Consider the following 25,875-nt stretch of genomic DNA (forward strand, 5'->3'; position numbering starts at 1 on the left):
ACTCAGACCACTACCTATATGAATCACTTTAAAGGTCCCATGGCATGGTGGTTTGTTGATGCTTTAAACGGGCTCGTGGAGGCTTCCGGATGTTATATCTGCAGCCTTTCTCGAAATGAACCCTCGGCACGTAAATATAGCCTCCTGGGAGAAAGCCCCATTTCAGCGCTTTTCCCAGTGCGTCGTTTTGCTAATGAGAAGCAGGAGGCGGGGAAGGGTAGAGGGTGGGGGCAGGCAATGGGGGGAGGGGGAGGGGCTTGACCAAGCTGCGCACACACATACTCGCTGCTATCAGCACCTGTAGCCACGCTGCTAAGACAAAACTCCGTTCTCCCTCGGACTCCTTTCGTAAACTCAACGTGACACAGAGAACAGAGAGTGAGAGTGTTCGGAGTGGTAGTTTACGAACGTATAATACCCTAGGCTTGAACATGCACTCCATAACCAAAGAGGATAGAAGCAGCAACTACAGCAACATATCGCTTATCCAACAGAAGACATGCATTGCGGAGCAATAGTCAAACATAAGCTCATAAGTTACAGTCAATTTCCAGACTAAACTCAGTTTAACAGAGCATGCTGCATGCTCTTTAGTTTTGTAGCGCAGATTACCTGGCTAACTGCACAGCTAATGTAGCCATTGCTAGGCTAACGCACCGATTTTAAAACACGGCAAAACGACCAGTTATACACTTACTTGTTTGGTGTTTGTTGCTGATGCGGCAGGGATGCTTGGTACGGACCCAGGCTTCAGTGACAGTTGATGTGCAAAACCTGCCCTGTACTGTCCCAAGTTGTGGAAACATTCCTCAGGAAAATGCTTCCGACAAACATACACCGTCTTAGGTAGACTCGACGGCGTATTATTGAAGTAAATAAAATTAAGCCACTGCGTCTTCAGGGGCTCTCCCGTCGGCAGTAAAAACAGACTCTTTTCTGTGTTGTCACATCCATGTACAGCGCAATTTCCATGTTTCGCTCGCTTAGGTGATGCCATGTTGTTGTGTCCTCTATGGTCTCCTCACTACAACTGGGCGGGCAATCCATACAGTGGGTGGGAATCCAGAGGGGGGGCATGGGGATCATCTCCCTTGCTGACGTAGTAAAGGGAAGAGCTTATCAACGCGCCGTTTTGACGCGCCATTCTCAAATGTTGGGTATAGTTTGGTTTACACATTATGAAATTTCTAGCCACTGGGGTGACTTAAGAAGGTCAGAGGAACTCATTTTAACGTTAAAAAACCTCAGAAAGTGAAAATTTCATGCTATGGGACCTTTAATCATAAAAATTACTATATTAGATTTATTGTTAATGCTTAAAACTATTCCTGTGCCATTCTTGAGGTCTCAAGGCATTTATAAACGAAAGTGAGGCCATGGCTCTGCGTATCTGCTTTAACCTTCCTCTGGTGTTAGCTTTCTGTTACTATCTCTTATGTTAACGGGTCGGTTTTGACCCGTGTCTTAAATCAGCCATAAAATACCCTAAAAACAATTATTTATTATCCAATTTGTTTCTTACTTCTTGGTTACCTTGTTAGGCTCCCTTATCCATGAAAAGATTGGTTTTAATATTTTTGTTGTGGCCCCCTGGGCCTTTCTTTTAACAGAATACCCCTCGTTTTCAATATAAAAAAGTGGTCAAATGAACCTCAAGAGAATAATGTAAACAAATAAAAGGTTGTTCTGTTACCTGACTATTACTGATGGGTATTAGATCACATCTCTTAAATGTTCAAAAAAAAAAAGATTTTAATTTTAATATTATCAACTTTCGTAACATCTATGGTGTTTCGGGTCAATTTCAACCCATATATATTTACTTCAAGAAAAGGGCAAAAAACAAGTTTTTTTTTTTTTTCTGTTGACTATCAGTGGCCTCATTGCTGGATCTGTACACTCCAGTAAGGAGAAGAACACCTATGTAGGCATCCAGGCATGCCCAGATTTTTATGCCATATTTGCCTGGCTTACTGGGCATGTATTGCTGGAACAGGCATTTTCCACGGAAAGGGAGAAAACGTTCATCTATTGTCACCTCTGGCCCTGGGCTGAACATCAGTGGAAGGAGTTGCACCCATCTCTCCCAGACATCCCTGATGGGAGCAAGCTTGTCAGATTTTGCTCTGGTGTCTCTGTCAAATCTGAGGACTCTTGATATCATTCAAAAGGTCTGAAGTGACATTGTTGCCCAGAAAATATTCCTGCCTGTCGATGCGTTCCAGAGACTATCAGTGGCCTCATTGCTGGATCTGTACACTCCAGCAAGGAGAAGAACACCAATGTAGGCATCCAGGCATTCCTCATCAATGTCATTCCACATGTTGCCATGGACTTTTTTTCCTTCAAGGTTTGTCATAGCAATTATGACTTTTTTTAGTGACAATGGCATAAACAGATCAAAACATGACTTGATGTCACTTACTCTCGTCACAGCAAACCTTGTGATCCCCAGGGGTCATTTTGATGACATTTGCAGCAGCTGTCCTGCCATGTACGTCAGGAGGTACTGAGCTCCAACAGATGTTACCACTTTTGGATCTGAATGTTTCAGCAGGAGCAGCTTCAGCACCGGTGACCTCCTCATCAGACTGATCAGATGTGTCTGTGTCTTCCGGTTGAAACGCCACATCATCTTCCTCCTCAGAGACCTGCTCACCTCCATCGCTATACTGCTCTGTGTCCTCTGCCTCATTATCAGCAAAGATATGATCCAGAGCTTGGCTTACATTCAGTCCTCTTTTCATTGTTGCATGCTGTAAATTGGAGATGTGTACTCTGCAAGTCACCAACTCTAAACTCAATTGGCCTTACATGCCTGGACATGTCTGTCTTTGTTTGTTCTGTCAAACAGGCAAAGAGAAAAGCCCCTGACTCAAGTGGTTGGAGGAAGAGCTGGCTGTAGGCTGATTGTGTGTTTATGATTTCAGTTTTGGCATTTATTATTGTTTTATAATCTTATACTTTAACTGGGTCGAAATTGACCCTAACAACACAAAGGTCACAATTTTCACCAGAGCATTTTATAATTTAGCAAAATTATTTTTTTGGATTTTATTTTGTTTAAATAGAAGTTCTTGACAAAGTCAAAAAGTCCTGATGCAATAAACAAATTTATGTAGTACTTTTATGCATGCTAAACCTAAAAATGGGTCGGTGCCGACCCTAACACTAGAGGAAGGTTGTTAGATTAGATCTAGTCTAACACGTTAATGTTAACGTCAACAACTAGATTTTCTGTAGGTCTATCTTGAGAGTCCAGATCTATCGGTGCTAATTTCTGATTGAATTTGTTTAGTCCTCAACTTCTAGATCTACTTACATTCTGGCAGAGATGCTAGGTTCTGTGAGCCCCCTCCTGCTTTTACCAATTCTTTTTTCTTTTGCATGTTTGTACAGTAGGCATCACTGTTTTTCAAATGAACCTTGTTGCACTGACTCGTTATTGTAATAAGACAAAATAGTCAACAGAGCATGACTGTCACCCTGCACTAATAATGTGTTGTGATTGGTCAAGATGTATTACTTTCATTGCAAGTCAGCAACACTCGTTAGGGCACACTTTCAGTGATAGAATGTATGTGCCGGGTGCTTGGAAAGTTCTAGAAAATTATGAGTAGGGTGCATATAAATTTGGGCATGGTGCTGGTATTTGAAGGAAGGCTGCACATTCTGGAGGGAAGGATGTGGCACCTTGGTAAAATAAACTAGCTGGAACACTGCTGTACACATACATGTAAATAATTATATTATATAATACATAATGGATTTGGGCGGCACGGTGGTGTAGTGGTTAGCGCTGTCGCCTCACAGCAAGAAGGTCCTGGGTTCGAGCCCCGGGGCCGGCAAGGGCCTTTCTGTGTGGAGTTTGCATGTTCTCCCCGTGTCCGCGTGGGTTTCCTCCGGGTGCTCCGGTTTCCCCCACAGTCCAAAGACATGCAGGTTAGGTTAACTGGTGACTCTAAATTGACCGTAGGTGTGAATGTGAGTGTGAATGGTTGTCTGTGTCTATGTGTCAGCCCTGTGATGACCTGGCGACTTGTCCAGGGTGTACCCTGCCTTTCGCCCGTAGTCAGCTGGGATAGGCTCCAGCTTGCCTGCGACCCTGTAGAAGGATAAAGCGGCTAGAGATAATGAGAATGAGATAATGGATTTGTACTCCAGTATCTCTCTAGTCTTGAGATACTGTATTTACTGCACTATACTTTACTCAAACATGTTTAGGAGATGCATCATTTCTGAACTGGAATTATAAACACACCTGTATTCTTCTGTATTGTCAAAGTCCTGCTTGTTGTGAGTTGGTGTGAGGTAGTTACACTCTATGACCCCGATAACACCCACTCCTGTGCTGTTGGCCTGGTAGCAAAACACAAAAACACTGTAAACATCACACGATGATATAATCTGGACAAAAGAAGATGAAAGAGATGAAAAATATATTTTTTTTAGTCTTATATTACTTTTTATATGGTTTTTCACCATGTAAATGATACCTCAACATTGTTGCATAATTTACCATTCAAATATTTTACCTTATGTTAGTTTATGTCACATATTGGTTTGCATTGTTCTACTTTTTTGAAAATTTGAGTGAACCCAATACACCCAAATACCCACAAAATGAACCAATACACAATGAACACAATGAACCCAATACCCACAAAATTATTTTGTGTGAGTGCTGGAAAGAAGCGTGGCACGATGGCACAGTGGTTAGCACGGTCACCTCACGACAAGCAGGTTCAGATTTGAACCTGCCGGTCAAATGGGGCCTTTCTGGGCAGAGTTTGCATGTTTTCTTTCTGCCTATGTGGGTTTCCTCTGGGTGCTCCAGGTTCCTCCCACAGTCACAGTGAAGGTAAGTCTGAATGGCTTTCTGTCTCTGTGTTATCCCTGCTATAGACTGGCGACCTGTCTAGGGTGCACACAGTCTCTTACCCAAAGTCATCTAGGATTGGCTCCAGGTCACCCACAACCCATAATGGATATGAGGAAGAATGAATCAATGAATGCTGTAAAGAAAGAGATGAATGAAATGTAGTGTGGAGGAGAGATAGTTAAAATCAATGTCGAGATGAAACTGGAACCAAGTTATTTTTTTTCTTTAAAGTTGCATTATTGGAATTCTTAAAAAATCATACCAAGACAAATTCACAGAGTGTTCATAAGGAAGTATACACTTGCGTGATGTGAAAACTGAAGTCCATGTATTGAACTGGGCGGCATGGTGGTGTAATGGTTAGCACCAGTGCCTCACAGCAAGAAGGTTCTGGGTTCGATCCCAGTGGCCAACAGGGGCCTTTCTGTGTGGAGTTTGCACGTTCTCCCCGTGTCTGTGTGGGTTTCCTCCGGGTGCTCTGGTTTCCCCCACAGTACAAAGACATGCAGGTTAGGCTATTGGTGGCTCCAAATTGACCATAGGTGTGAATGAGAGTATGAATGGTTGTTTGTCTCTGTGTCAGCCCTGCAATGACCTGGCGACTTGTCCAGGGTGTACCCCGCCTCTGGCCCATAGTCAGCTGGGATAGGCTCCAGCTTGCCTGCGACCCTGCACAAGATAAGCAGTTACAGATAATGGATGGATGGATGAATGGATGTATTGAACTAAAGTACACTTCCTATGTTTCTACTTTCTATATGGTCTGTGGAAATGCTGGGGTCAAACTGAATCAGCAACGTGGTCAGCCATTGGTTAGTTAAAGGGCATTCTAAGAACGGAGCTAAGAAATTGGCCCAAAATTCAGCCTAAGGATGTTTGCTTTATTCGTTTTGCTGTTGTTTTAAATATTGCTCTATGAAACTACTCCTATTGAGAGCATGATAATTGACTCTGAAAAATAAAATAAAAAACCAAAACATTTCATCTGCTCTTGTGAGACTTCTTTTACTGACATACAAATTTAGCCTGCTCATCAGTGCAGTCAAATAATCTCAGCAGAAGTGCTATTTGTCACTAGATTATGTGATCACATCACACAATATGTAACTACATCTAATTTTCATACATCATGTACAGTGTTGCCAAAAATTTATTTGATTTTTGCTGTTGCTTGTGTGGCGGTCGGGGGTATTGCCGCCACCTTGTAGGGGTTACCAAATACTTAAGTCTGGGGTGGACTGAGCAGGACAGGATCCAAGTCCTCCTCGCTCAATGCCTTTAGCCTCAGTGTTCAAAAATATGAGCAGGTTGTCTCCTGTTCAGCAGCCTGGCCCTGGCACTGACTTACTTAGACAGGGTAAAGTGGGCTTCAGGATATGTAGAGTGTCCGGTGGCTGCCTGAAGTGTGTGTAGTGTGTAAAAGGTGAGTACTAAATCGACTCGGCACCACTCCCTACTTTCCCAATCCAGCTGAACAGGTGAGGCACCCCTACCCCCAGATAAGTAGCCCAAGACGCTAAAGTAATAAACAATAGTAACATTTATTACCGGGATGATTAAAGAAAATGATTACAGGATCTATAGCCCCTTTGTAGCAGAGCTTTGTTTTAGAAAGATAATAAAAAAAAATTTAAAAAAACAAAAATAAAGATCAATGTTTCTTTTAACAAAGGAGTACTTCCACTGTTGACTATATTACCGCCAACTGTCAGTAAACCAAACCTTTCTTTCATTTACTATACCATAACACATATAACACAGGTCATTTTTAACCATACACTTATGGGAGGTGGTACTTTAAACTAGTTTCAAAATAAACTTCACTGAATGAATTCTCTTCACATACAACATTCAACTCAAATGACATTCACTTATATCAATGAACCATATCAATGGAACAAAAGGCATCCCCTTGATGTCTCTCTCAAGACAAGGTAGTATTCAAAATAATCATCCAGTTTACAAAAAAAAACATTTGTTTTCTCAAAACAATATCAATTTCCAGACATTAGGCTATATCCTTCTTTTCACAAACATTCAAAAGGGCAATAAACAGTGTCAGTATGAGTGAGAATGTCCTGTGAGAGCTCTGTTGCAGTATGCTGAGGCGGGCACGGTTTGGGTCTGCGCGGAGAGTGCAGCTAAAGGTAGTCCCGGCTCTCTCCAAGCGCGAGTGGCATGTGTGCTTGTAGGTGTACGAGCGCAGCTTCAGTTCAGGCCGTGCAAGTACGCATGTATTAGTCAGTAGAAATGGGGACGTGCAATGTACCGATATTACCCTCAAACAGCAGAGATCACGTCGTGGATGTCTGGAGGATGGCAGGGAAAACCTTCTCGTAGCTATAACTGCAGGCTCACGAAACAAATGCAGACTCTACTTGCAGGAGAAAGGAAGCTGAGCTTGAAAATGGCGGCGCCTCGTGGTAGTACAGCAGGGTGGCGGGATTCCACTGTTAGCTCTCCTCTGGGTAGCACTCACTTAACCAAACGAAACTATGATGAAATAAAACTTTTCTATTACTTCAAGCGACCTGGACGATAAACAATTGCACTAGACTCACACCTTTACGCTCTTCCAGGCGTCTTCACCCGTGTAGCCTATCCGTGCATCTCCACGCCACTTTGTAAAGCTAATGGGAAAAGTTAACTTAAAGGCAGCCCACTTCGGTGCTCGCACTATCAAAGAAAACGCAAACATAAGAGTAACTGTGGTACCAACTTCAAACGTATGTACTCACTTATGCAGTTCTCTAAACTTTACTTTATTTAATCTTTAGCACAGTGTAGCTCTCGCCTAGCTACCGCGCAGACCAGAGCGCTCAATCCCACTTTTTTCTATCTCTCCCGCTGCTCGTGCACACCCAAGCGCGTTCATGAAACTCTCATCTCTTAAAGGCACAGTGCCTATTTGCACTCGGTACATTCCCCCCTGCGAAACCCTGCCATGACATCCAACATCCAACCGACGACGTGATCTCTGAAAGACAGCAAAGCACAATATGTCAACACATTAACAATGCAGTATCAGTCACACAATCACTTAACACTGTGGTACATGAGGATGCCCCAGAACACTGTTCAGTAGTCAAACTAGTAAAAATCATAACTCACTGCTTGCAAGAATACCCAAATACATGTATATGCATAAAGGCAAGTTTATAACACTTTCCATGGACACACATTACTTCAAAACATAATCCCTCATAAACCTACAGGGAAGTGCACCCTTGTTCTGTCTAGTAGACCGTCTAGGTTCATACACACTTTCACTTTCACTCTCTGCATCTGACCCACCCACAGTTCCCATCTCTTCAGGTATAGGCCCCTCGTCATCTAAAGCCTCACCCTGGCCCTGATCCCCATCGCCCGGTTGCTCCTGCACTAATTCTCTATTCCTCATGTCCATGTTTGTGTTGGGCATGTGCATGGTGACAGGGATGCAAATGATATCGGGACAGTCTGTGTCAGTGTCAGAGTCTTTCGTAGGCTGGCGAGCACTGGTGTGGTGTGGTGGTGGTGACTGGAAAGTACAATGTCTGAGTTGGTCACTGTGGACAACTTTGGAAGGGCCTCCTCCTTCAGGGCAGATAGTGTACACGGGAATGTCATTATGGTTCTGTTTCAGCACAATGTAAGGAAAAGGTTCCCACTTGTCTCCTATTTTATTTCTGCCCCGGTGTGAGTGGCTGCGTAAAAGAACATGGTCTTCAGCCCTCAGGAGAGCTCCCGCAGACCTGCGGTCATATGCTCTTTTCCTTTTCCTGGACGCATCCTGTGCTGCAGCGTTAGCTACTTCCACAGCCGTTTTGAACTTGTCATGATGAGCCCTAACCCAGTCATCAAGGTTATCCACTTCCTCGTCATACAGGTCCTTTCCCCCTAGGACGTCCATTGGCAGCCTAGGATCTCTTGCAAACATCAGGTAAAAAGGCGAGTAGCCCGTAGAAGAATGGATGCGACTGTTGTAGGCCATGACTAGTTCAGGCAGGTATTCATCCCACCTCCTCTTCTTTTCGACCGGCAGAGTTCTCAACATCTCGTGCATGGTTCAATTGAACCTTTCACATTGGGCATTGCCCTGTGGGTGATAAGGGCTGGTGCGGCTTTTCCCTATTCTGTAAATCTTACAAAGTTCTTTTCACACATTCGCCTCGAAGCACCGCCCTTGATCTGAATGCAGTCATGCTGGGCACCCATAATGGACAAACCAATTCTTCACAAGGTGCTTGGCGGTTGTGTAGGCAGTTTGGTTCTTGGTCGGGACAGCCACTGTAAACCGAGTGAACATGTCTGTAAGATCAAGCACGTTCTCATACCCCCCATTTGACCTCTCCAGTAGGGTATAATCCATTGCCACAACTTCGAGGGGTGCCGTGATGTTGGTGCAGGTCATGGGAGCTTTAATTTTTGGGAAGACATCTTTAGCCAAACTGCAACGCTTGCATTCTCTTATCCAGTTTTGCACATCCTTGGTCATCATTGGCCAATAATAGCACCGTCTCATTAGCCCCAAGGTGCTCTGTTCCGCAAAATGACCACCATGTTCGTGCTGGCTTTCATACACGACGCTGCAAGCTCTCTGGAACAACTAACTGTCTGATTTCTTCCCCATCTCTCGGGTTATAGATTGATCGGAAAAGGACTCCCCTTTGAAGAGTCAGCCGCTCAAACTGTTTGGCGAGCCGCTTCAGCTTAGGGTCCATGCATCTTAACTCGGCCAGGGTGGGCTTTTGTTTGTTCCACACAGCCGAGTGGACAGGCTGGACACTGGGATCTCGCTTTTGCTCTTGCTCAATCTCAGCCCAGCTGAAGCCACTCACGGTCCCTCTTACTGCATTCTGTGTGGCCCCTTCTGGATCGGGTGCACACGTTTTCTCCTCTGGCCCTGGCCAAAGACATGCACGCACTTCCTCCGTTCCTATACATACGAAGTCTTTGCCCATGTCGTCTTCATCTGGTTCTGTGGTCACTGGAATTCTTGATAAGACATCAGCATTAGTGTTCTGACACCCGGGTTTGTAGCAAACTTCGAAGTGATAGTCCGCAAGCTGAGCGACCCAGCGTTGCTCCACTGCTCCAAGGTTTGCGGAGGCCAGATAGCGTAACGGGTTGTGGTCGGATAAAACTGTGAACTTTGAGTACATAAGATACTCTTTAAACTTCTCTGTTATTGCCCATTTAAGAGCTAGCAGCTCTAATTTGAATGCACTGTAGTTCCTGTCGTTCTTTTCTGCACCACGTAGGCCCCGGCTAGCGAAGGCAATGACATGTTCAACTCCCCCCTGCTTTTGGCTCAATACAGCCCCCAAGCCCTGTCGACTCCCATCAGTGGTGAGTATGAAGGGTAGGCTGAAATCAGGGTAGGCTAGGACAGGCGGATGCATCAGACTGTGCTTTAGCTCCTCAAAAGCCAGCTGACACTCGTCACTCCATTTGAACGGTTCAGTAGGCCCCCCTTTACTGCCCTTGCCGACAAGAGCATGGAGGGGTCGAGCTAAATGGGCAAATCTGGGGACAAATTTTCTGTAATAACTCATGAACCCCAGGACTTGTCTCACTTCTCTCACCGACTTAGGAGGTGGCCATGTTTCCAAGACCCGGACCTTTTCGTGATCTACCTGGATACCCTGGGCAGAGATTATGTGACCAAGGAATTTCACTTCGTCTGTCAAGAGATGGCACTTGCTTGGTTTCAACTTTAAGCCGTGCTGTCTCAGTCGGTTGAAGACAAGCTCCAATCTCTCACAGTGTGTCTCAAAATCTTTAGAAAAGACTATATCATCCAAATAGACGAGCAGTATTTCAAATGTCAGATCACCCAGCACCACGCCCATTAACCGTTGAAAAGTGGCTGGGGCGTTGCATAGTCCAAAAGGCATTCGGGACCACTCAAACAGTCCAAATGGTGTGGTGACTGCTGTCTTTGCTCTATCTGCATCATCCATGGCTACCTGGAAATAGCCGGAGGTCAGATCAAGTGTTGAGAACAGCTGCGCTTTCCCTAATGCGTCCAGCGATTCATCCACACGCGGCAGTGGGTAGGCGTCTTTGCATGTCACTTGATTTAGCTTCCGGTAGTCACAGCAAAATCTAACACTGCCATCTTTTTTGAGAACTATTACAGCAGGCGAGGCCCAAGGGCTACAGCTCTCCTTGAGAACTCCCTGAGAGACCAGATCTTGAATACGTTTCTTAAACTGTTGGAAAACTTGAGGCGGTACCCACCGATGGCGCTGCTTAATCGGAGGGGCGTCTCCCGTCAGTACATTATGAGTAACTGCAGTGGTGTATCCAAAATCTGAGTCGTTCTTCGAGAAGACATCTTGGTGCCTAGCTAACAGGTCTCGGATTCTATCACGCTGGGCTGAGGTGAGCCCTTCCAGCTTGACTTGGACTGGAACTGGTAGCTGCTCTGTGTTGCTCTTGCCAGCAGGAATCGGGTCGTGTTCAATGACTTTCACATGCAGCGTGCCGTCTCTCTCTTCAAACTCCACAAGCTCTTTCGACAGCACCTCTTGCAGCCTATACACTACTGCAACTCGGGACCGTGGCTTCAGTCTCACAGGCTTCTGGCTGGAATTTAGCACTCGGACAGGCACACGACCTCCTGATGTCTTCGCAAGTACATTAGCGACAAGGAGACTCTTGGGCAGGCTTACTTCAGAGGTAGCCTCCAGTAACACCTGACGGCCTGTCTTCAAAGGCACACCACAACGGCCTTCAAGGATACGTTCACTGAGAGGAGGGATAGTTACAGCTTCTCATCCAGCCACCTTTACGTAACCTATTCGGTCGCTCTGTCCAAGGGCCCCTGCCTCTTTCTTGATATTTGCTAGCACTCTGTGAACTTTGGCCTTAGGCCCACGGTACTTGCTCATCTTCTTCACCCCATCTGCCACTACAAATAGATCTGTCAACTCACTCAGCACATTCATCCCCAGGATTCCAGGAAGGCCCTTCATGTCATCCACACCTGGACTCTTGTCCTTAAGCACAAAGACACCTTTTGCCAACATTCTTTCCCATACATTCTACTTCTGCCTCCAAGCACCCTAAGAGGGGAATCTCCAGGCCATTTGCTGCAGTGAGCTGGACCCAGTTAGCTGAAGATAAGGCCAACTCTCCAAAATGTTTCTTAAAATAGCACTCACGGATCGTGGTCACCTCTGACCCAGTGTCCAGGAGGCACTTTGTTGCAACGCCTGCGATTTTAACGTCCACTGCCATGCAGTCTCCAAAGGCACTTTCGTTTGAGCCGCCGGACACATCAGTGGACTGCCTCGCCAGGTGACTTGTGACTATGGAAATGCCTGGACTCTGCTGCCCTGTCCCCGCAACCCCTGATGGCTCGTCTGTGGTGGGTAGAGGAGGCGCTGGGCTAATGGGCACTCTTTTCTGGGGACAGCACCAACTCGTGTGCACAGGCTCGTTACACGTGTAGCAAATGAACTTGCCTTCCTCATCCTTCAGAGGTGGGCCTCTCACTGTGCTGTCTCTCCCTTGTGGCATGCCCCTGCTGTTTATCATCTGGAAGAGTTCATCTTGGCGTGTAGCTATCTTCTGTATCGCTTCATGCAACATTTCCATAGTAAGCTGCGATGTAGACTCTCCTGCTGCTGCCGTGACATTAACAACCCCTTTTGAACGGGAACCGCTTCTCATGCCATCCAAAGCCCTAGCCTCCTCTTCTTCAGACCATGAGATGGCATCTTGCATTAGCTCGGAGAAGGTAAGACCCTCACTTTCTTTAAGTCTTTTCTTTATCTCTCTCCTCAGGATGTTGTCCTGGAGCCCAAGTGCAAGTTGTTCTTTAAGCATTAGGTCTGCATCTGGAATGCGCTTTGAGTCTCTCCGCTGAATCCGCATAAGCTTCTCTTGGAGGTCATAGGCGTAAGAGCGGATAGTTTCTCCAGGCACCTGCCTTCGGTCATAGAATTCTTTAAGCCATGTTCCTAAGGGGACCTTGTCACCATGAGTCTCACGCAGTGCACCAAATATCTCCATCACACTCTGATCGGCATCTTTCACCATATACTTCACAGTAAGTTTAGCCTCATCTTTAAGGTGTTGCTTAACAAACTCTGCCTGATCTTCAGCAGGAATTTTCATAATCTGCAGAGCAGATTTCATTGACGAAATCCATTCCTCAACACTTGCTTCCCCTTGTTTACCGCTGAAGTCAGAGCACTTGCGGTCTCTTGGGATGTACACGGTAGCAGTGGGTGGCTTATCTTTCTGCTGGTCTATAACAGCTTTAGCTAAAGCCAGAGCCTCTCTTCGCTCAGTTCTGGCTTGTACCAAGGCATCAGCTTGGTCATTGAACTTTGCCTGTATCTCATCAAACTGTTTTCTGAGCTCTTCTAATTCAGCCATGTTGTATGTAATAGGCTATCTCAGGTAAAATTGCAGTATATTTGATCCTGTTTGTGACGCCACTTGTGGCGGTCGGGGGTATTGCCGCCGCCTTGTAGGGGTTACCAAATACTTAAGTCTGGGGTGGACTGAGCAGGACAGGATCCAAGTCCTCCTCGCTCAATGCCTTTAGCCTCAGTGTTCAAAAATATGAGCAGGTTGTCTCCTGTTCAGCAGCCTGGTCCTGGCACTGACTTACTTAGATAGGGTAAAGTGGGCTTCAGGATAGGTAGAGTGTCCGGTGGCTGCCTGAAGTGTGTGTAGTGTGTAAAAGGTGAGTACTAAATCGACTCGGCACCACTCCCTACTTTCCCAATCCAGCTGAACAGGTGAGGCACCCCTACCCCCAGATAAGTAGCCCAAGACGCTAAAGTAATAAACAATAGTAACATTTATTACCGGGATGATTAAAGAAAATGATTACAGGGTCTATAGCCCCTTTGTAGCAGAGCTTTGTTTTAGAAAGATAATAAAAAAAATTTAAAAAAACAAAAATAAAGATCAATGTTTCTTTTAACAAAGGAGTACTTCCACTGTTGACTATATTACCGCCAACTGTCAGTAAACCAAACCTTTCTTTCATTTACTATACCATAACACATATAACACAGGTCATTTTTAACCATACACTTATGGGAGGTGGTACTTTAAACTAGTTTCAAAATAAACTTCACTGAATGAATTCTCTTCACATACAACATTCAACTCAAATGACATTCACTTATATCAATGAACCATATCAATGGAACAAAAGGCATCCCCTTGATGTCTCTCTCAAGACAAGGTAGCATTCAAAATAATCATCCAGTTTACAAAAAAAAACATTTGTTTTCTCAAAACAATATCAATTTCCAGACATTAGGCTATATCCTTCTTTTCACAAACATTCAAAAGGGCAATAAACAGTGTCAGTATGAGTGAGAATGTCCTGTGTGAGCTCTGTTGCAGTATGCTGAGGCGGGCACGGTTTGAGTCTGCACGGAGAGTGCAGCTAAAGGTAGTCCCGGCTCTCTCCAAGCACGAGTGCCATGTGTGCTTGTAGGTGTACGAGCGCAGCTTCAGTTCAGGCCGCGCAAGTACGCATGTATTAGTCAGTAGAAATGGGGACGTGCAATGTACCGATATTACCCTCAAACAGCAGAGATCACATCGTGGATGTCTGGAGGATGGCAGGGAAAACCTTCTCGTAGCTATAACTGCAGGCTCACGAAACAAATGCAGGCTCTACTTGCAGGAGAAAGGAAGCTGAGCTTGAAAATGGCGGCGCCTCGTGGTCAGGGGTGTAGTGGGTGTGGTACGTGGGGGTACGCCGTCCACCCACTTCTCCCGAGGTGAGATTAAAAAAAAAAAACTGTCATTCAATGGCCTGAGTTTATACGCTCTTGACAGCCAACGTCAAATGTAAGTTATACGGATTTTATTTTTTCACTTTCGAGGCAGCATGATCTGTCGGTTTAATGCTTTATGATCTTTGAAATTCTAATGCGATTTTTGCTCAGTATAGGCCTATGATTTTGAATAGCCTAATAATAACAGTAGGGTCTCTCTCTCTCTCTCTCTCTCTCTCTCTCTCTGTGTGCGCGCGCGCGCGTGTGTGTGTGTGATTTCCGGGTGTTCATGGTAGCAGCACCGAGAGGGCAACAGAACTGATATAATCGCCTGCCTGGTCATCCTTACGCGGATAATTTCACCACATACTGTATTATATATATGATTTGAAATTCATAATCTTTGTGGCCTTCCTGTTGAGTGTTTTGTTGTACATCCAAAAATGTGAAATGACAATAAATTTAAAGAAATACTCAAGTCTTTAAGAAGGAGTGCATGGTAGGGCTTAACCCAATGGCTGCATGTCATGTATTTTGTATACGCAGGTGCCTCAATCGCGCCAGACTAAATGCTTGATTTATTCGATTGGTGCCTTTTATAATAAATTTCAGCCCATTGCTGGTTTGTATGCGATGTGAGTGATGTGACTTTTTTGAACTTCTGGACACATGCTGTAGCTGTTGCCACGGCAGTAAGTAGGCTAGTAAAAATATCGAATTCCGAATGCAGCTCGGCTCAAATGAACATGAATCGAACATGAACAAAGGTGTTTGTGTATAATTTCCAATATTTTGGCTTCACGCCTGATAGTCCATGTTAAACCTATGCAAGGTTTATGTTGAGTTCCAGCAGCAGAGTGGTGCTGTCTACGACGATGCATTCGGAAGGAGAAGGCGAATTTGTTCCTCTTTAGCCATTTCGGCATATTTATTGGAGACAAAATAAACCGCGGCTTTTCGCCATAACAGTTGGGCTGTACTGACAAACACGAATGAAAATTGCACACATAAAAACGTCTGAAAAAAAGTGTCTTCTTGTGCCCTCTTGTGTTGTTAAAAGAACGTAACATTTATACAAATCATTCATACCAAATATAGGTGACCAAACAAAGGCTACCGCTTCTGACATGATATCAAATCGATGACATCACGAATCGCGTACCCCCACTTTAAAAATCTCCACAACACTGCTCATGGTAGTACAGCAGGGTGGCGGGATTCCACTGTTAGCTCTCCTCTGGGTAGCACTCACTTAACCAAACGAAACTATGACAAAATAAAACTTTTCTATTACTTCAAGCGACCTGGATGATAAACAATTGCACTAGACTCACACCTTTACGCTCTTCCAGGCGTCTTCACCCGTGTAGCCTATCCGTGCATCTCCACGCCACTTTGTAAAGCTAATGGGAAAAGTTAACTTAAAGGCAGCCCACTTCGGTGCTCGCACTATCAAAGAAAATGCAAACATAAGAGTAACTGTGGTACCAACTTCAAACGTATGGACTCACTTATGCATCATCTTCTTCTTCTTTCCGATTTATTGGCGGTTGGCATCCACTATGGTGCATTACCGCCACCATCTGTATTATTGCGACATTGCAATGAGGTGTGGAAATTCAATGGAGGAGTGACAAAAAAAAAAGATAAATAGAATTAACTAAATCCTGTCAAAAATGCCAGTATTCTTCAGGAACATAAGAACAAATCTCCAAGCTGATGGTACTGAAAAGGCAAATAATCTCTCAAGAGTGAGACTGGTCTCCCCTAGTTCTCGAACCTCTTCTAGTAGAACGCTTCTCTGTCTACTGTATGCTTGGCATTCTAACAAAACATGTCTAACAGTCTCCATTTCGCTGCAGAGCAATTCCAGCGTTATGGACGTGACACTTGAACTCAAAATGGCAACAAATGACCCAGTGCATGTTTTATTGTCTCCCAGTATTTAAACAGGTGTTGCATATTTTAAAGCTGTACCATACTGGAGAAGTGATAGAACAAGAACAATTCCCATAGTACATCTAGGACATGCCAGAAAATGCCAATAAAAGATGCGTTATGGATGTGACAGAAAAAGTATCACTTTTCTTGGGTGACTGTACATTTTTATCAAACTCTGTGAAATTGTAAACCTAATGTCGAAATGGAGATATCCATTTGATAGAGGGGTCCAAGGTGAATATTAAAAAATTTGTTTAAAATATTTTGTATTTCATGCAGAGTTTCGGAAGGAAAAGTCAGCGTTATGGATGTGACGAAATTCCGTTATGGATGTGACGCGTCTGAAATAGACATGGCATATGTTTAGAAAATCAGCAATTTAACCACCATAACCCTTTGAAAAACTCTCTAAATATCAGCTAAAACTATCAAAGTTCTTAAATAATATTTAGGATGGCTATTGTTTTGCTGTTTTGTGGATTTTAGCATACATTTCTGTGGCTTGTGGCAATAATATAGAATTGTACATGATCAAAGTTGATTTTAGCTTGGGTTTTACATTATAAGAAAGAAAGACTGACATATTAAGGCGAAGGGAACAATTCTTGTGACAAATTGGTTCAACTTATTCACATCTGTAAAATACAGGCCTAGGCGATATCTCCCAGAGTGGTTTTGATGTATTACATGTTGCTTTATTTTTGCATGGTGAGGTTGACATTTACATGGAATTGCCCTGCAGTTAACACAGTGACCTGTGGCATGCTTGCCACTGATGTAGAGGTTATGATTTAGTCTAGTGTGTCCTATCCTAAGTCTTGTTATAACTTGCTCTTCTTTCCGACTCCAAGTATCCTGTCTTCTAGTGGGAACCTTTTTTTGTTCAGTGCGCAGAAAGCTGCCCTTACTCTCCCTGTCCCACTGCCCCTGCCATAGTCCTAGCATTTTAGTGACTATGATGGTCTTAACTTCTGCTTTACTCAGTGGGATATTAAACTGTGCCTCAAATTTTAAAGCATTTTTGGCAAGCTGGTCTGCAACCTCATTCCCTTCAATACCTGAGTGAGATGGAACCCATAAGAAATTAACCAGAATATCTTGCTGATGCAGTCTGAAGAGACTTTGAAGGACATCGTACAGTAGGTCAGGTCTACACACTGACTTGCCATGTAGAATACTGGTCAGTGCTGACATAGAGTCAGAACATATAACATTATATCTAGTTTTAACCTCTTCAATCCATTCCAGTGCAAGACAGATTGCAAATAATTCTACTGAGTAAACTGCTAAGTGGTCAGACACCCTTTTTGATATTTCTTTGTTATATTTTGGGATAAAGACTGCAGCCGCAGTCTTCCCTGTTTCAGGGTCTTTAGAGCCATCTGTAAAAATCTGAACCCCTTCAGGATATTTGTTTTGTATGTGCACATTAATCAAATAATTCACATCACTGTCCTCCCCAGCATCCTTACACGTTTTAACTAAGTCAAGATCCACCATAGGCATAATAAACAGCCAAGGTGGAATAACCGGTAGAGGTACCATAGAACTGTGGGTCAACTCAGTTAGGCCAAGTTCCTCAGCCTGACCATTCCCGACCCACCCAAAACTATTAAAATCTGCCTTACCATGTTCCCAACATTGATTTAAAATGTACTTGGTAGGATGAGCCTCTTTATGACCCTGTAAGTTGGTCCAGTACACCATAGCCAGCTGCTGACGTCTTAAGGACAAAGGCAATTCCCCTGCTTCTACCTGAAGAGCTGGAACTGATGAGGTCTTAAATGCCCCACTGCACACTCGTAATGCCTGTGCTTGAATTGCATCAAGCTTCAGTAAATGTGTCTTTGCTGCTGATCTATATGCTATACATACATAATCTAATGTAGACCTGATAAGTGCAATATATACCTGTTTAAGTGACATCATAGTGGCACCCCAATCACTTCCCACTAGACACCTAAGTATATTTACTACCTTTTTACACTTAATAACTATTCTCTGAATGTGATCCTTGAAAGTCAGTTTGCAATCCATCCAAACCCCTAAAAACCTTACTACCTCCACTTGTTTGAGTGGCTGCCTATAGACCCTTTTCAGTCACGTGACCTTCGTAAACGCGACCACCATTTTGGACATGTAGCGGACTTCGGCTCGAATTGGTTTGAATGCGAGGAAGGCGACAAACGGAGAACATACAAGAAAAAGGAGCGAGATGCAGAAAATACCTTCGCTATCCAGCGACGTAGGGCATTTACAGGGCGAGCAGAGGGAGAAATAACAACAGTAACGACACATTAGCAACGGCATACAGAAATAACGGTTTATGGCACAGACCCTTTCGGTTCTCGCTCATCTAGCTGCTACAATGACTGCTTAGACTGCAACGATAATACCTAACACACATTTAAGTATCTGTCGTAAAGCCGTGAAACTCGTCGAGTGATGAGTGTGTTCATTGATAAGCTAACACAATCTAAAAGTAGACATACCATCACACTGCCCTGGCGCTGTGTACAGTTTCCCTTCTATGGTTTGTGCACTCACTATTTGCCATTACTTTCTCCAACCGCTGTTAGAGATTACAGGGAACGGCCTGGATTTAAGAGACAAATACATGTTCCTCTTGTTTTGAACACTTAGCCCATGTTTACATTAGACCGTATCAGCGGATCATCAGATTAACGTTTTTAAAAGCGATTAGTGTGCACACAGCAACACCAATACGCGATTCGTCTGCACACAGCAACACCAATACACGGATACGCTCGGCTCCGCAGGCATCCTGCGCTCCAAATCACTCCGCCCTGAACAGCGAGTGCCCTCTGGAGGGTGCGCACTCCGGCCCTGCGCAGCTCACACAGCGCGCGAGTGAAGTGCACGAGCCACGATTCGGGACTGAGCCGCTGTGTGTGTGTGATCCCAGCGCAGATCACTTACCACTCGCAAGTGGAAGGATGGCAAGCCTAAAGACAATCGTTTTTTTTTTTTTGTTACATAGTCAAGAGAGGTGTCGGATCACTGGATCCAGTGTAAATAGCTGCCGGAGCCAACGCCCGAGGTTCCGGAGCGCGCTCCGGCTTGCTCCCCCTCAAATTAAGCGCTGTTTGTAGAACACTGCCTCTGATCTGTCCTACAGTCTACCAACAGCAAAGGAACACAACGCTAGCTAATGTCGTTAGCTAATAGCTACTACAGAAGAACAAAGAGGTTACAATGGGTTATTTTAGCCTATTTGGTTACACACTCGCCGCCACAGAATGTTAACAGCAATGTAATGCCTTTTCTGGCTAATTTTATTCGTCTTACCTCCAACAAAGTGGTCACTGCACAAGCGCTGGTATGCCGAGGGCTGCCAATCTGTTAATGGCCGCTATCCATCTTCTCCATCGGGATCCGATAAAATGATAACCCTTGCCTTGTTTGCTGATGGTTACTACATCCAGGTGCACAACAATATAGTGGCATGATGGAAGTCTTGCTGAAAATAAACACTTTCTTTGCTGCCGTTCCTCAATGCTGGCTGTGCTAAACTACTGGTAGTACATGTCCAAAATGGCGGCCGCGTTTGTCGTGACGTCACGTGAAAAGGGTCCATACAGGGTAATTTGTACAGGAGGAATGTTTCTTCTCTTGGTAAAGCATATAACCTGTGTCTTCTCTACTGAAAAACGAAAGCCCCATTTAGTGCCCCAATTCTCCACAAGACTGACTGCTGCCTGAATTCATGTACTAATGTATTCATGAACTAATGTAAGCTGAATTTCTGCCCTTGACCCACAGTGCTCCATCATCTGCATACAAAGATTTTCCAATATTAACGTCTATGTCTAAAAATATGTCATTAATCATTATACTAAACAACAGAGGGCTGCATACACTGCCCTGAGGAACTCCATTATCCACAGGATATGTGTTAGAATGTGACTGTCCGACTCACTTATGCAGTTCTCTAAACTTTACTTTATTTAATCTTTAGCACAGTGTAGCTCTCGCCTAGCTACCACGCAGACCAGAGCGCTCAATCCAGCTTTTTTTCTATCTCTCCCGCTGCTCTTGCACACCCAAGCGCGTTCATGAAACTCTCATCTCTTAAAGGCGCAGTGCCTATTTGCACTCGCTACACTTGCAAAGGTGAATAGAGGTTGCCAATGTTGTGAGAAGTCACAATATTTGTCGCTAGTCACTAGGGAAGGTCAAAAGGTCGCTAAATCTAGTGACAAAGTCATTAAACTGTAAACACTGCTGCTCAAGGGCGCAGATGGCACTGGGGACGGGGGGACATGTCCCCCCCAGATTTATAGTGACCCCTATCTGTCCCCCCCACCCACCCTCCCTACGTAAGGCGCCAAACATAGGTAGAAAAAGTGAGGATTAATGTTCCGTTAGTTAGACTAACTTACATTGCAGCACAAAGTTGAAATGGCAGCAGCAGTAGCCTCGTCAGTGATCAATCCACATTACACCGATTCAAGAAGGGGAAAGGCTGGAGCAGATCCTTGCAGAGTTGTGAAAGCAAGGTGTTCAGTTTTCCACGTAATTCTCGGTTAATAACACTGCACAGCTCATCCATTTGATCACAATGGTGTTTCTGCTATGACTAATGGTGCATTCAGTTGTACTCGTAAGTTCGAAGTTTGAAGTCGGAAAAGCATTGAAATCTAGCATCTACCAGCATAAACGTTGGGGTTTTCGTTTCATTTCATTAACTGTCCATTTTTTTCGAATTCCATGTTCCATGATGTCCCAGTTTTTAAACTGGGAAGCGGTGGATAGATGTTTTTGGGACCTATTGAGTCTGCTTCGAGACGGTAAATTTGTTTGGCTGAAGAGGGAAAAAATTTTTTTCGATCAGTTTTGTTTATTGGAAAAAATACTTTTTATTTTTATTTGTGTGAATCTGTTGTTCAAGTGTTTATACTTCTGTTTTCATACACATTTTATGTTTCTAATCATTTACATGAAGGCACGAGTGTGAATCATTTCAATTTGATTTTGTTATTAATTTTTGGACATTCCCTTTTTGTTGGAAGTTACAGTTAAAGTTTCTGTGATGAGATTCTTCATCCTGCTGAGATCAGCAAATGTTTAAATAAAACATGCAGAAGACATGAAGTTTTGTAGCGTGATTAACATACCAGACAAATAACAATTTGATCATGTATGGCTAGTGTTGACCAGGTAGGCCTTTGTCTACCAATGTTCATTCAGTTAGAAAACTCACAATTCTAATGTATATTGAAGCTTCAGTGTGTGGGTGTATATATGCATTTACACAAAATGGAATCATTTGCTGACAGCTCAGTCCCCCCCCCCCCCCAGTTCAAAAATCCTATCTGCGCCCCTGCTGCTGCTTGCAGGTGGATATCGGAGACCTGGACTGACCTGGAGAAAGGAGTGGATTTTGAACTGGCTGGATATGAATTTAATTATATAAACAGGAAAAATAAAGGTGGAGGAGGAGTGGCGGTGTATGTGGACTGTAATTTGAATGATAAGTTAATAGATGGTATGACAACGGTGATTGATAACTTATTAGAATGTTTAACTATCGAAATTAATATTGAAAAAAGTAGAAATATATAGAGCGCCAGAAACTAGTATAGAGGCGTTTAAGGACTGGGTAGAAAAGACATTTACAGTAGATAATAAAGTTATCTTCATTTGTGGGGATACTAATATTTATCTGTTGAACCCTAATAAGCACAGTATGACTGAGGAATTTATGAATACCATGTACAGTATGATTCTCCACCCAAAAATTACCAGACCCACCAAAATTACTGACCATAGTGCTACCTTAATAGATAATATATTTACCAATGATATAGATAATAACATTATAAGTGGAATATTAATCAATGATATTAGTGATCATCTACCAGTTTTTACAATATATGACTGTAATCATAAGAGAAATGTGACAGACCATAAACTTAAGTATAGAAGAGTTAGGACTGAGGAAGCCATGTTGGCATTAAATAATGATTTATTAATACAAGACTGGGAATCAGTTTATATAGAGAATAGCATTGATGGAGCATATGATAACTTTTTAAGTATATTCAAATTATTAAATGATAAAAATTGCCCACTGAAGTAATATAGTACTAAACAAAACTATAATGACCAACCTTGGATTACTAAGGGATTACAAAATGCCTGTAAGAAGAAAAACACTCTATATAGAGAATTTATTAAATTAAGAACCAAAGAGGCAGAAAATAAATATAAAAAAATATAAAAACAAGTTAATGAGTATCATAAGGAGATGTAGGAAGGATTATTATGGTAAATTAATATATAATAATAAAAATAATATTAAAGGAATATGGAATATATTAAATAGTATTATTAAAGATGGCTCTGGACAAATACATTACCCTAAATACTTTAATGACAATGGTATTGAAAATTATAACATGGATGTAGTTGCTAATTCATTCATTATCTCTAGCCGCTTTATCCTTCTACAGGGTCGCAGGCAAGCTGGAGCCTATCCCAGCTGACTACGGGCGAAAGGCGGGGTACACCCTGGACAAGTCACCAGGTCATCACAGGGCTGACACATAGACACAGACAACCATTCACACTCACATTCACACCTACGGTCAATTTAGAGTCACCAGTTAACCTAACCTGCATGTCTTTGGACTGTGGGGGAAACCGGAGCACCTGGAGGAAACCCACGCGGACACGGGGAGAACATGCAAACTCCACACAGAAAGGCCCTCGCCGGCCCCGGGGCTCAAACCCAGGACCTTCTTGCTGTGAGGCGACAGCGCTAACCACTACACCACCGTGCCGCCCTAGTTGCTAATAGTTTTAATAATTTTTTTGTTAAGGTTGGACCAAGATTAGCTCTAAATATCTCTGATCCAGTAACAAATTATGATTGTATAGATAATATTATAAAGAGGAATTCTTGTTCTATGTTTCTTACACCAGTCGATGAGAAAGAAATTATTGATATAGTTAATAAATGTAGTAATAAAATATCCACAGATTGTAATGATATTGATATGAAACTAGTGAAAACTATTATTGGGGGGATTTCTAAACCATTAACATACATCTGTAACTTGTCATTTCAAACCGGTACATTTCCAAGCAATATGAAAACAGCAAAAGTAATTCCATTGTATAAATCTGGGGACAAACACAACTTCACAAATTACAGACCTGTTTCCTTACTTCCTCAATTCTCCAAAATTCTTGAAAAACTATTCAATAACAGATTAGATAAATTAATTGAAAAATACAAACTACTCAGTGATAGTCAATATGGATTTAGAGCAAATAGATCAACAGAGCTGGCACTAATGGAATCAATTGAAGAAATCAGTAACTCTATAGATGATAAGAAATATGTCACTGGGATATTTATTGATCTTCAAAAAGCTTTTGATACTATTAATCATTATATATTAATTAATAAGATGGAACAATATGGGATAAGGGGAGTTGTATTAAATTGGATAAAAAGTTATTTGAGCAACAGGACACAATTTGTGAAGTTGGGTGACTCTGTCTCAACTCGTTTGAATATTGATTGTGGGGTCGCTCAGGGGTCAGTATTGGGTCCTAAACTGTTTATTCTTTATATAAATGATATGTGCAATGTATCAAAGATATTTAAGATGGTATTATTTGTAGATGACACAAATATGTTTTGTTCTGGAACAAATTTACATGAGTTAGAAAACATAATCTCTTCAGAATTGTGCAGGTTAAAAAGTTGGTTTGATTGAAATAAATTATCATTAAATCTGTCTAAAACAAAAATCATGTTATTTAATAATTATAAAATAAATAGGGCAATAAATGTACAGGTAGATGGTGTTGATATTGAAAGAGTTTCTAATAATACATTTCTTGGGGTAATAATAGATGATAGAATTAATTGGAAATCACATATAAAATACATACTAATGAAACTATCAAGAAGCATATCTGTGTTGAGTAAAGCTAAGCACGTCCTGGACTATAATTCACTCCGCATTCTTTACTTCAAAAAAGAGCTATAAGAATAATTCATAGTGCTGGTTACCGAAATCATACTAATTCACTATTCTTAAATTCAAAATGTTTAAAATTCAGGGATATTATAGAATATAAAACTGCCTTAGTAATGTACAAAGTAAGGAATTATAAAGTACCAAGGAATATCCAAATAATGTTCTTGGATAGAGAGGGGGGCTATAATTTTAGGGGGAAATTGAAATTTAAAATTCGCAGTGCTAGGACAACGTTAAAAATGTTCAGTATCTCTATTTGTGGAGTAAAGCTATGGAACAGTTTGAATGTGGAGCTCATGAAATGTACAACTATAAACCAGTTCAAAAAAAGGTATAAGGAACAGATCTTTATGAGGTATAGGGAGGAGGAATTACAATAACATGCTATTGATAAGTGTATATATGTGGGTATGGGTACATACTGATATATAAAAAGTGAGTATTTTTGTATATATGCATAATTGTATATAATATATAAGCATAATATGCATAATTATGATATGGGTGTCTGTGTACATATGGATGTGTATAGTTATAGGTATGTGTATATGTATGTACTGTATATATGTATTGTATGCATAACATAAGTATTTGTACATATGATTTGATTTGGTCGATATTATACCATGTTGGTATGTTTTTTGTTGTTGTTGTTGATTTTGCTTTCTTTTGTGTATATATAGTTTATTATGGTGGAAAGTGACATTTGATTAATGGTGGTATAGAGGGATAGGATTTGATAAGTTATTTACTTCTTCTTAATCCTTTACAAACATTATTATGTTATTGCCTTGTGGCTACACTATTCTGTTTGTTTATGACAATGTTTTGATGATTGCATTTTTATTTTTATTTTTTGTTGTTTTTTTGTTTGTTTTTATATCTTCTTTACTGTTCAGAATCAATCAATCAATCAATCAATCAAATGAATTTGCCTTGTTCAAATATGAAACTGTGCACATGCTGCTCATGTGGCAATTCTTTTTTATGTTTAAAAAGTGTATGTGCACTGAATTTAATCCTGCTTGCTCTCAAATTAATTTATTTCTCTCACTCTTATGCTCAGTGTTCTTCAGCTCGCACTCAGATTTTGAGTGTAATAACGCCATCAAAGTACTTAACCAATCAGAATTCGCTACGGACTTTGGCCAATGAAGCTGTCCCTACTTCCATGTTTTTTTTTTTCGTTTCCGTTTCCGGTTGAGAGTACGTCGTGCGTGTTCTGGCTGCCGCTTCTCACCGAAGCTTTTTTATTTTGTTTTATTTTATTTATTTTTCTATTTTTTTGTGTGTG

General features: G+C 42.3%; 1 protein-coding gene across 2 annotated transcripts in view; it reads right to left on the bottom strand.

Annotated features, from left to right (window-relative positions):
• Positions 1-25,875, bottom strand: part of LOC132891657 (MORC family CW-type zinc finger protein 3-like) — a 92,885-nt gene that overhangs the window by 29,252 nt on the left and 37,758 nt on the right. For both annotated transcript variants that reach the window (XM_060929449.1, XM_060929448.1), the window contains one exon: positions 4,262-4,359. In XM_060929449.1, the coding sequence (XP_060785432.1) occupies positions 4,262-4,359 (98 nt within the window). The remainder of the gene's footprint in view (positions 1-4,261; positions 4,360-25,875) is intronic.

This window comes from Neoarius graeffei, chromosome 9 (genome assembly GCF_027579695.1).
Source record: "Neoarius graeffei isolate fNeoGra1 chromosome 9, fNeoGra1.pri, whole genome shotgun sequence".
Taxonomy (NCBI): domain Eukaryota; kingdom Metazoa; phylum Chordata; class Actinopteri; order Siluriformes; family Ariidae; genus Neoarius; species Neoarius graeffei.